General features: G+C 29.3%; 1 protein-coding gene across 1 annotated transcript; it reads left to right on the top strand.

The window, feature by feature from the left end:
• Nucleotides 1-7,970: 7,970 nt before the first annotated feature.
• Nucleotides 7,971-8,860, top strand: LOC114759057 (uncharacterized). The gene has a single exon (XM_028948160.1). The coding sequence runs from the start codon at nucleotides 8,016-8,018 to the stop codon at nucleotides 8,700-8,702; it is 687 nt and encodes a 228-aa protein (XP_028803993.1). The 5' UTR covers nucleotides 7,971-8,015; the 3' UTR covers nucleotides 8,703-8,860.
• Nucleotides 8,861-13,515: the final 4,655 nt, after the last annotated feature.

Genomic DNA, 13,515 nt, shown 5'->3' with positions numbered 1-13,515 from the left:
TTGGATAAAGCTGGTAAAAAGAAACTAATTTCATAAAAAAATAAATAGAATAACCAATAAATTAAATAACATAAAAATGATTTACTAGAAACAATAACATGGTTAGAATTTAAATGGACATTGTTTTAAACAAAGTCTCGAAAATAACAGCTAATCATATTAACATATAGTTTATAGAACTGTAATGAGTCAACCACATTCTAGTAGAAATTTGATCACAACATGCTGGCATCTCTGCTGCACTTTGATCAGATAGTCTCTTGACAAGTTGTTTAGATTGTAAATCGTATTTTCTACATTTGCTAGTAGCTAGTTGCCCAATAACAATACCGCTTGTCATACTTGGATGAGGTTTCAGGTTTGAACTCAATATTGACATATTTGTGTATACGAGCACGTGTTTAAATTATGTTAAATAAAAAAAGAGATTTTTAAAATATTATCATTTAATTATAAATCACATAAAAAAAAGACGCATTTCCATATATAAAACTTAACATAAAAATACAAGCAACATAATGTAAGTATTGCCCTTCCTTGCTTTGACATAATACATACATAATTTTTTTTTGAGTGAATACACTATTATTTTTAATTTACAATGAAGCTAAAGTTATGTCTAGACGTCTAGTTACTTACTTTGGAGTAGTTAAAGATTTATGCTTTCTTAAAGATCAAAATTAATCATATGCATTTTTTTGTGCGGAAGCCAATTTAAAATAAAACTCTCAGGCTTTAAGAAACGTTCAAAGGAAAAACCAGTCATGGCACGTTTGGTTACCGAAAAATATGACGATGGAAGAGACTCATTATAACAAGCTTTTATTCTTGGATTTGCTCGGCAGCATAGTTACATTATGTTTTATTAAAAAAATAAAAGATATATGAATTCTGAAATCTGAAATCTAGGTCATCTAATTTTTGTATTAAAAAAAATACGACCATGTTTGATCCGGCAAGTTAACTACTTGCCCATAATGATTTTTAATTCAGAAAGATGCTAAAATGATGCATCTAGTTACTTGTTTTAGAAGTAAAAAATTTTATACTCTTTCATAATTATATACTCCCTCCGGTCCTTAATATAAAACACATTTTATATTGTAAATTGCACTATAAAATAAGTCTTATATTAAGGATCGGATGAGTATTATTTTTTGTGAGAAAGCGCATCTAAGAGTGTTTGGAACACTTCACAAATTAAAACAATCTCTTTCACATATTTACTTCATATACTGTAAAATCATTTTGATTTTCACCCAAACATCCCCTTAATTTGATATCACAGGGAATGTTCAAATGGATGATCAGTTTAATTAGGGTTTATTATTACTTTTTGATGCTGTAAATGGATCCTCTCGTCTTATTAAAGAAAAATGGCCATGATTTTAATTAAGTTTTAATTAATCTGAAATATGACAATTTTAAATATATTTATTTTTAAATTTTAATGACAGAATAAGTATTGAGACCGTTTAGATTGATCACTAAAATTGAATCAAATGTAGCCCTTTCCTTGTCACGAATAAGAGAATTCAAATCCATGCATAAATATAATATTGAAACTTCAAGCTCCAAGGAAAAAAAAAACGAAAAAAAAAATTATTGTTACTACTCTAAACAAAATTAGCTTTAAATTCTATATATAATACATAAAAACTCTAACAATTTGAAATGTTTTATGTCAAATGTCTGCAAATTTCCAAATTGTTGTTCGTTTGCATGAAAGACTTCAAAGTTTAATTTTTTTTCTATGAGAAAAGTAATCAATGTGTAGACACACATATATACGAAAGAGAAGATCATATAGGAACAATAATTGGATAGTAAACCTAATTAGAAAAAGTCCATAACTTATCCTAAATAACTTGTCATCATCTGCGCAAATTTTGAGTCACATTATTACATATCAACGAATAGTTCTTTTCAAACTCTTCCCTGCAAGGCCCCAGATCCTTCCAACTGAAGTCATTTTCAGCTTCAAAAACTTTTCTCAATATATTTCTTTTATCCCCGATTTTGTTGATTTTCTTAACCATGAGCCTTATTAGATCTCTACTAACTATATGTGATTTTTGTTGACCAATTACACAACAACAACGAAGCTTATTATCTCATTACATAAGATTATAAGGCCGCGTCATTATATGCTCTCTTAACAATTAGATCTTTATATATTCTTAACCAAAATTAAAGGTCCTATTTAATAATTTCTTACAGTCTTTTCTTCGGTCTTCCTCTTCTTATTTTCACAAGACTACATACTGTTTGATCCATCTTCCTCATCAGTGTCTCCAACAGTTTTCTTACATCTTCGAACCACCTCCAATAATTTATTACCATTTCTTTCAATAAATACTACACCAACTCCTGTTCATACATGTGCACTTTAAATCTTACCCTTTTTTTTAATCACCAGACATCCTTCCAATTGAATAAAATTAATGAAATTTCTTGGCTACATCGAGATTGCTTCCCTAATTCATACATATCCTTGCCAAGTTCGTGTTTTTAGTATTATTTTTTTATATAACCCAAAAAGCGGCAGGACTCATTCAGACTTTGCATGATCAGTTTGCCTTTAAGATTAAACAAACGATTAATTATTGTGAAAAATAAAAAATAATTACAGGTATAAGATTGACATTGTTATTATATTAATAATTTGACCAAATATATAATTATGATTGTTAATTTCTTTTGGAAATGAACACAAATATATGACACTATGTTATTATTATCTATTCATAGGGCATGCTACTTGCCAGCACACTATTTAATTATGGGCTAGCCGTAGTCGTATTCCGCATAAAATGATCGAAAATCTGTAAGATGAGATAATTAAAAATAAGTGGTTCTCATCAATATATATAATAAATAGACGAAGTCAAATATATGAATTTTAATTTTTGTGAGGATGTATATAGATTTAGATGGTTATGCTTTGAATAGTCCTGCCAAGCATGAGAGCTAGTTGAGGCTTCAAAGATCCTAAATATAAGATATCAATCTACGTTGTTTCTTAAATTTATAATATGTTCTCAAAAATAGCCCTATCATTTACAAGGTATTTGAACTAGGGTAATTTAAAAAAGTCAATATATATTTGTTACAAATAATTAATTTAATAAATTTTTTAATCTCTGTAAATTAATTATCTCACTCTTATATTAACGATAGGAGTTAGTATATATTATTGGATGAAACAAATGTGAATGACCGAGTCAATGTTTTATGTGCGTGTGCGCGCGCGAGCGCTTCAATTTGTCAAGTTGCTGTTGTTGATAATTAAGATCCCACTAAATGTTGGAACGGAGTCTACTTTCATGTATATTACACTTTGGCCCCTTTTTCCCAGCTTAGAGCTGAGCATGAGAAAGAAAATTCGATGATCCATGATTATAAGGATAATTAAGTTTTTTTATTAAAAAATGCCTTTAATGATTCGAGCTAAGTGTGTCTAATTTGAATCATCAACGAGATGCATATTAATATGCATCATTATTATATACATCCATCAAAAGAACTTTACTTAGAGCCAATCAATCCCACCCGAATAAAAACATCTCAACCGATTTTTTTGATTTAGCTATCTGACTGAGTTGGATTAATTTAAAGTATTACCATATCGAAAAATGTTTTCTTCGCTTACATGGATTTGAATACAAGACCCTCATGCCAGCCAAAGCTCTTTCTTTCACTGGGGACCAACGCTTGTTGGTCGTTTTAACCAATTTTGATTGAACGTCTTTAACAACCAAAATTAACAAAATTGATCATTATTGTTTTAATTAAGCAAAATATAACAGATTTTTCCCCGTTGTAAGATTAATCAGAGCAAAATATTTTTTTTCTACATTTGTTTCGTACTACTTCTAATCTTTAATATAAGAGTTAGTTGACTGATTTAGGTAGATTAAAAAAATTAGCTAAGTTAGTTACTTGTAATAAATATGTATTATTTTTTCTAAAATATCTTTATTAATCAAGTTCATTAGCTAAAGCTATCATTACTACAAATATTATCTTAGGAAAAAAATAGATAAATATGAAAGACAAAATTGATTGATGTCTTATATTTAGGATTAAAATAAAAGTCAAACTAAATATATATATATATATATATATATATCACATTGATTGGAAAATCGATACTAAAAGAGCTTCTTTTTTTTAAAGCCCCTTCCTCATCAGTCATGATACGACTCATTTTAAAAGCGATCATAACGATGGGCTACTAGCCAACTAAGTGGTGTGTGTGTGTGTGTGTGTGTGTAAGTATATACACACATATATATAAGGAGGGGTTGCAATTAAAGGAAAATAATGAAAAGTAGGTCAAAAAAGAAGAGTGATCACTGAGATAATGAAAGTGACGGTGGCGAGATGAATGGTTGGCTGTGTAAAGATTGAAAATGTCATGAGAAGGAAAGTGTCAACAGTCAAATGTCGCCTTCTCATTGCTCAATTAATTGGACAAAATGGCATATCTTTTGGGTTAATTAGAACACAGAATTTAATTTCAGTAATAACATAAATTGTTCAAATATACGTATGTTTATATTTTCTATGTCTATGACGTGTGTATACACACACATATATAAGTTTGACATATAGAAAAGTGTCTATTAGTACTTTTAAAATTCTTTAATAACAATAATGATTTCGCAGCGCTGAGAAGATGGTTGAAGCAAGCCTAAAAAGAGTAATAGTTGAAGACTTTGAAGTTCATGGAACATTTATTTAGGACTTTGATGCTTATCATGTGGGTGTGTGTGGGGGTGTGATTTTAGAGTTTATATTCCCTTAATAGCTAATAATTTCTCTTCACTATTCATGAGAGGAGAGTACTGCTAAATAAAAACTTCTTTTAAATTTTAATTTTACTTAATAATTAGTTGTTTGTAATGTATATGTATTAGAGAATCTCTATATTCAAAAACAAATTAGCAAATATAAACGCAGACGAATTTTCTGAAAGACGTATGTATTATCATATATTGTTGTACATTTCAATTTTAATCAAATTAATTATCCCCTAATTTGACTTTATAATAATTATCATGTATCCTCAAACAGCAATTAAACAGTTACAAAAAATTAGAGCAAACTAATAGCCACGTGAAAGTCATAGGCCTTAGGAAAATATTTGAATAAATGAATTAGTTGGGTATAAACACTTACTTTTGCATTAAAATCATTATATTATGAGAACCAAACCACAATAGTGTTGTTAGAATTTAGAAATTGAAATGAAGCAACCAATAACATACACCCACTCTCAATTAATTATCACGTGCTTTATAGTTGTGAATATGGAAAGAATTAGTTGGGAATGAATACACAACTCCTTTTTCTAAAGAGATATATCTATATATATATAATCAATTAATAATATGATTCATTAGTAAAATCTCAAGGTCTACGCAAGAGTCAACGAATCCAGCTTAGATGCCCTTTGCGGATGATTTTAATTGGGTGTTCATGCTTTTTGGGGGATATTAGTTTATATTATGATTATTAGATTAATATTAATAGCGAGATTAATATGATAAACATGTGTTTTCTCTATTAAAACACAAGCAAGCTCATATATATATACCATATATATAAAGAGAGAGGGCAGAGAGCGAGAGAGAGAGAGACCTAATTTCATGCATTGATGAGATGGCGATTGATGTTTGTGCATTCAAACAACCTTTTCTTGTGGCCAGCGTTCAAGCAACCATGTTTTGACTATTATAAATGCCATTAAATTATTTTTTGCATTTAGATTTCATCATTTGGTTGATAGCAAGAGCCTGGGCCAAAAAAAAAAACTAATTAGAGATATTTCATTTCATTAATCATCATATAATTTTGCCTTAACCTCGACTAATTTTCACGTAATTTCTTGAATGATGTATATATCACCAATTCTGACATTTAAAATCTGACCATTTGGATCACAATAGTGGTCTAACCGGTAGATTGTAGGCAAAGTGGCTCGTGGATCATAAAGACCAAAAAAAAAAAAAAAGACACAAAATTTCTTATAGTCGTTGTGTGAATTGTCTTTTTGCCTGTTTAATGAGAATTTCCGATTTACATTTTATCCTAATCTATGAATTAACTTAGTTCATATGGCAACAACAGAGTATATATTATAAGTGAATATGATTTAAATCTTCTTTATATGTACATTGAATAACAGCTTTACATAAATTAATGAAGTTACATAAAATTAATTATTTCTGGTAAAACATTAAAATTACTCTCAATAAAAATCATTAATCAGAGAAGTTCTGTTAGTTAATTAGGAATCTTTAAAATTAATTAGGATGAACATGAAGGGGAAAAAAGTTAATATTTTAGATGAAAATATCATATTATCAAATATGATGAGTATCCTTGTAACAATAATAAGTAAGGGAGAGAGTATTATTATTTTGGTAATCTTGATTTGTTGTATTTTTTATGTCAATACAATTTCTTGTTGCATCAGCTTAAATATTTAAGCTTTATATCACTTAGATGTCAAATTTGTCTGTGTCATCAAATTGTCTTTTATTGAACGATTTAATCATAAACATATAAAGATATCTCTAAACTTGAGATAATTAAATCTTAAATAACATCTCATAGTACACCAAACCCTTCAGATTGATGACATGTATAGCAGTGCTACTTTTGAAATGAAAATAATTATATAAAGGCGTATTGCTTTTCATAAATTAAACAAAACATGAATATTCAAACTTGTATGACATAATATCAATTTTTAAATGGCAAAAAAAAATTTTGGTCGGATGTCACAACATCATAATCATCATTGTGGATATATCCCTAAAGCACTTTCCAGGCAAAATTATACGAAACCAGACGGTTTTTTAGTTTCAATATTCTCAATAATTATAATTATACTTTTAATTTTCCATTGTTTCTGACCATAATTGTCCAAATCCATTTTCTTTACCTTCTTGCCTTAATTATGTCCAAATTCAGGCGTTACGTTGTACTACACGAAAGCATCTTCATTATATTATAAAATGAAATGTTAAAAAAAATAAAGAAACATAATTATATTTGAAATTTTGAATACTGTGTGTATGTATAATAATTAATGAGGTAAAAGTTTTAACATCTTTTGGCTTTTTGTTTGTTTTTCTAAGATCATTCATTTATGGACGGTCAAATGGGTTCAGTACTCTATTTCATAATGAAAGTTGCTAAATGAATTGTATTTGCCTTTCCTTAACTGAACGCGACAAAACTTCGGAGATGACTATTCAACTTGTACAAAAAAAATTAATTACTAACGATTAATCTAATCATAAATTATTTAGATCAATTATTATATTTAAGTGAAGCAAATGGTAGTGGTTATTAACACAATGTATGCATTACTCATTACTAGATCAAATTTGAACATTATCGAAACTAATTAAAAATAATTCTATCAACATAACTTCTATTTTTACTGCATATTTTTTTATTAGAAGTAATTTTATTCCATGATCAGAAATTACATGATATCAGCTCATATGATAACAGGGAGATAAAAGTACACTGTGGCAATAAATAACAATAATTAAACATTCTAACATGACAAAATAAATAATTGGCATATAAAATTTATACTTAAAAATAATTAATTAGGTGAATCTCGTACATTATCAAGTCTGAAAAAACAAATTTCAAAGAAAGAAATTATATATATTAATCAATACTAGTATTAATACTATTAACTATTATTGAAAAGGGTTTATTTATGTTAACTTTGAAAGGCGAAAAAAAAAAGTATCCTTACAAAGCACGAGAGGGCAAAAAAAGTTCAACGCCGTCATCGCTGACCAGACCACATCGCTCACTGTCACAGGGGACACAAACCTAGACTTTATCCAAGTCAAATGTGCTTTTTCCATAACATTCTCTATCCTTCTCTCTCTCTATATCTATGAATCTTCTTCTTCTTGCTTCTTCTACATTTCTGTACACCCAGACACACCCACTTTCCTTATCTGATCTTCTTCTATATGGGAAACGCAATGTTAATCCCATGCTTTCACCCAAACCCTAATTCATCTTCTTCTTCATCCTCAGTGAAACTTGTATTCTGGGAAGGAACCACGAGGACACTCACCGGCAAGAAGCACATCGCCGGAGAGATCATGTTCCAGTTTCCGGAAATGATGGTGTGTCACGCCGACTCCTTCTTCATCGGCCAACCCATACCGGCGCTCTCCATCGACGATGAGCTCATGCTAGGGCAAACCTACTTTGTCCTCCCCATTGACCGGTTCGGGTGCGGCGTGCTCTCCGCCGCCTCCCTCGCCGCCCTCGGGTCATGCCCTAGCCGGTCCCCAATAAAGTTTGGGCAGTGCCCGTTTGAGTACCTGAAGGGATCCAATGGAAGGGCTCTGATAAAAGTCAAGCCAGAGTTCATCACGAGGCTAATTGTTGAAGGAGATCAAAGTAAAGATGACAAAGAGATTATTATCACTGGTGAGAATAATAATAGTAATGATAATAGTCCAAGTAAGAGCTTCCTTTGTAGTACTCCAGAATTGCAGAAGCATTATGAACAACTTGTGAGGTCAAAGGACCAAGTTTGGTCACCTAAACTTGAGACTATTTCTGAACATAAGATCAGGTTCTCACCATGCAGATTCATCGGATTAGAGTGGAAAGAGAAAGAAAAATCAGAGAGTAATGTTTACTAGCAGCCACCAGCCCCGTTTGATCTTATCTGTATTTCAACTTCGTGTAAATTAATGATGACTAGATAAATACATATATAAAGTTACATGAAGAATCTCTTCTTGTTTCTGCTGGTTTTTTAGCTTATAGAACAAAAGAATTAAGCTCTGAGTTCGATTTTTGTTTTTTTTCGTTCTCTCCCTCTTTTGGCGAAATGATGTCTATATCGAGTGTTCTCGTGTGTGTGTGTGTGTGTGTGTGTGTGTGTGTGTGAAATTAGTATGCTGTGGGGACATTAAAGTAGCTGTAAAATTTGCTGCAGGATGGTTAGATTAATATAATGTGGCGACGATATGATTTAGGTACTTTACAAATTCCATAGTTCTGATCGATGTGTTGTTTAATGCTATCTAATCATATCGATAGGATCCATGTATCGATAGTCCATATGAAACTATATGCTTCAATGTGTTATAAGATCAAGGACTCTCTCACCCAGTAGAGTAGTCTTTTGGGATAACGGTTTGTATCAGTTTGTCCTCATTGTAAATATTAGTCTCTTAAGTAAAGTATCAATTTATAGTGGACAAAACTCTTTTTTTTTTTGAAAGATTAGCTAGTTTATTGGGTGGTAAAGTCCCTTAAACTTATAAATCATACTTGTACAACATAATATGCTGGCTTCATTAATTTGATAAATTTTAATTTTAATATATAGTATCATTTTGATTGTTAGTTTTTAAAGATAGGTGTGTGTTTAAGATTGTGGCAATTAGAATGTTCTGCTTAATTTAAAAAGACAAGGGATGCTCGCTGGGTGTAAAATTTGCTGCAGCTTATACAAATTAATAAAAAAAATTATGTGGAAATGGAGTATAAAACACCATTAAGTTTAGCACATATATGTGAGGCATTTTGTGAAATGTTTTCTTGTGATTTGTCGGCTTCTTTGCCGTTTTGGATGCTTAAGACAATTAATTGTGATTAATAATTATTTGTAAGAAAATAACAAAGTTAAACTAAATGGTTTGATGTGTGCCCGTTTGGATTAGAGTCAGGGGAATGTGGTTTTGAATAATCATGGTTTTTTTTAAAAAGTAATTTTGATTTCAAGTGATTATGATTAATTGTGACTTTAGTTTAGATTTTTTTTTTTTTTGGAAAAAAGGTGATTTTGAAAGAGTTGAATGCCATTTGTCAAAATCACTTTAAACTATATATATCTAATTACTAATAATAAATAGTATAACTATTATAAAGGTGTTTAAATATTTATAATTATTATTTAATTTCAATAATTATTAAATATAATTTAACGAATGAAATACTGTTGTTGGCCAAAAAAATGCTATTAAAATATTTTTAAGATTTTAGTATAAAAAATTCATAATTTTCAAGCGAAGCACATATAATGACAATACATTGAAAATATTATAATGACAAATCATATTGAAGATAGTGAGATGGTGACGACATGAGTGAAGAACTGAAGATGATGATAGTGAAAAAATAAAAAAATAAAAAGATAAAGATAATGATAGTCAATATATTGTTATTTTGAATAACTATTTTTGAACTTTATACGTCTATAGGACAATGATACCTATTGTATGAAATATTTTACACGGCGTTGAATGGCACAGTAAAAAAAAGAAAATATTACAAATGACAATGATATTGATGATATAAATAATGATATCTTGGACGTTCATATCACTTTAAGTCATATAATCTCTTTTTTTTTTAATAATCATTGTGAATCATATAATCTTCAAACTGTAAAAAGATCATAAGTCTGTGATATCATGAATGGTGCCCAAATCTTTTTTTATTTTATTTTTAGTTAAAAAATGGGGCTAGGCCTCTAAATTGATATATTCAAATGTCTTGATTGGGGTTAATGATTGTCAAAGCCTCTATCAATAAATTTTTTTTAAAAAAAATCTGATTTTGTTATTGATTCAACTGGTTTATATTTTCTTTTTATTTTTTAATTGCTGGTTTCAAATAAAGTCATTTTAGAGTGAACTTTTTTATGTCTATTTTCCAAAGTCATGATTATTGATGATTGTGAAGTTAATAAATAGTAGTTTATTGATCATCAGTTGTTTATTTTAAATTTAATTTGTGATTATTTATGGATAGTGAGATACATTCATGAAGCAGGTAATAACTTTTTTTTGAACAGCAAGCAGGTAATAACTTCACCAGATATAAATACTAAATGAATCATTTCTTCTTGAAGTGTTTTAGAAAAAGAAATATTGTCAGAAATAACTTTAAAAAAATATAAGATGCATCCAGCACTTCAAAATATTTTTTTTAACTGCAGCTAGTATCCAAAAATATTTTTTGGTTCATCTAAAACTAAGGCAAAAAAAAACCTCAGGGTGCACTTGAAAAAAATAATTCAAGTGCAGGATGCACCCAAGCACTTAAAATCCAAGAAAATCCTTAAATCAATATATGTGAAAATAAACAAAATAAAATAAAATACACATCGACCTGTGGCTCGTTAAGGGTTAGCTCCTTTCACCAAACTCAATCCTTACTTCTTTTTTTGTTCCCGGCTACAATCCTTACGTTAATTGTTTTTTTTTTTTTGGATACAATCCTTACGTTAATTGTTGTCCTTGGTTTATCTAATGTTGGATTAATGGACTCCGTTCTAAGCTTGAATAAGACAGCCCAACTTGAAATTTATGTAGAATTTTCAACAAGGGAAAAGCCCACAAGGCCACAACTAAAGGGCAAGAAAGCTTCGCTATTAGGACAACATAACCCACTGAACTAAATGGGTCATTTGAGTTCTAAAAAGCCCATTAATTATGAAACCCTATTTTGTTTGTTACGAGTAAAACTCTTACAATATAACGAATTAAAATTTAAATACTCCTCCGATCTTAATTATAAGACCCAATTGACTTATTTGAGGAGATTAAGGAAGTAAGTTAAATTGGTTATTTATAATAAATAAGTATTGTCATTCCTAAAATATCCTTGCTAATTAAGTATATTAGCTAAAACTATCATTATTAGAAGGATTATCTTGAAAAAAATACATAAATATAAGAGACAAAATGGATTGGGGTCTTATAATTAGGACCAAATAAAAAGTCAAATGGGGTCTTATAATAAGGATCGGAGGAGTACTTGTTAAGAGAGTTGCTTTCGATTTAAAAAAAAATACTTATGTACAGTGCCAAAAAAAAAGCATTTTGTTTGTTATCTCTTCTCATGAAAACAAGAGATGAGCACAAAACATCTTATGGAATCTGATTGTATATTTGGATACCTTATATGTATGTTGCTTTTTTATATTTAAATATAAGTATCAAAATCAAAACTCGCTAACAATATATGAAGCATTTGTTAAACTCAAAAAAGTCTTTATGAAACTATAAGAACTAAAACCGACAATCTGAAATTACGAACACTAAAACCAAAATTAGATCAAACTATAAAAACTAACAATGATATTAACTCGGTTTAATATCAACTCTTTTTAAGAGCATATTTAAAAAGCTTTTCAAAATTTTTTGATAATTAATACTCCTCCAGTCCTAATTATAAGACCCAATTGACTTATTTGAGGAGATTAAGGAAGTAAGTTAAGTTGGTTATTTATAATAAATAAATGTTGTTATTCCTAAAATATCCTTGCTAATTAAGTATATTGGCTAAAACTATCATTATTAGAAGGATTATCTTGGAAAAAAATGCATAAATATAAGAGACAAAATGGATTGGGTTTTATAATTAGGACCAAATAAAAAGTCAAATTGAGTCTTATAATAAGGATCGGAGGAGTACTATAAATATCTTTTAGCTAATATATTTTTTTCTAGATAGAGTGAGATTATTAAACCATATTTATTTTATACACATGCATCATCTTATTCAAGATAATATCGTTTGAAATATTATTTTTATTTGTAATTGAAATTCGAATGTTTATATTAAAGTTTTTGAAGTACACGAGAGTATGAGCCCACGTGAACATCCATATACACACACGCACACATCCCTGTATGTATGCATTTATGTATGGATTGTGACGTCTGATAAATATGTTTGTGTTGGTGACAGCAGATTGGTGAAGGCTGAGGAGCAAAGCAGAATAGGTTAGGTGGATAGCAGCCAGGGACCAGCCTACGCTCTGTTTGGTTGTGCGATTAATGACTCACCACGCCGATTCAGTCTGTCTCTCTCTCTCTCATGGGCCCAAACTAAGCCCATCCACGTCCCAGCCTATCCTTTCCCTCTTCCCAGTCAATTCTTTACCAAATTTAGCCCTTTTTCTGTATAATTTTTATTTAATAATATTAACTTTTAGGTTGATTTCACTTCTTTCTCTCTTTTTTTCCCCAGAAAAAAGGCCCATTTTATTAATCACAATAAAAAAAAGTCAAATATCGAAGAACAATAGCTGACAAAATGGTTTGCCCTAAAAAAATATTATCTTGGTATTTAATATAAAAACTAATTAACTAGATTAAAAAAATTTATTAAATTAGTTATTTGTAATAAATATGTATTATCTCTCATAAAATACCCTTACCAATCATATATATTAGTTAGAAACCTAGAATTACTATTTGATAGAACTTTTAACATGTACAACTATTATAAAGATTACTTTAAAAAGACTGAATAAATATAATAGATAAAATAGATTAAAAATTTATATTTATGATCAAATTAAAATTAAAACCAGCTCTTATATTAAAAATCAGAGGTATGGTAACTTTTATTTAAAAATAACTTTGAGATTTATATCATCTTTTGACACGTTTTCTTCGCCACTGTAGCCTTGCAGGATAAATTATACATGAA

Source organism: Neltuma alba, unplaced genomic scaffold (assembly GCF_004799145.2).
Source record: "Neltuma alba isolate B1F8T4 unplaced genomic scaffold, ASM479914v2 tig00010783_pilon, whole genome shotgun sequence".
NCBI classification, from domain to species: Eukaryota; Viridiplantae; Streptophyta; class Magnoliopsida; order Fabales; family Fabaceae; genus Neltuma; species Neltuma alba.
The sequence above is the reverse complement of the archived record's forward strand: the minus strand, read 5'-3'. Positions and strand labels throughout refer to the sequence as shown.

What these genes read in the sequence shown, in the direction of transcription:
- LOC114759057 (XM_028948160.1), top strand. Translation starts at nt 8,016, where the DNA reads ATGGGAAACGCAATGTTAATCCCATGCTTTCACCCAAACCCTAATTCA.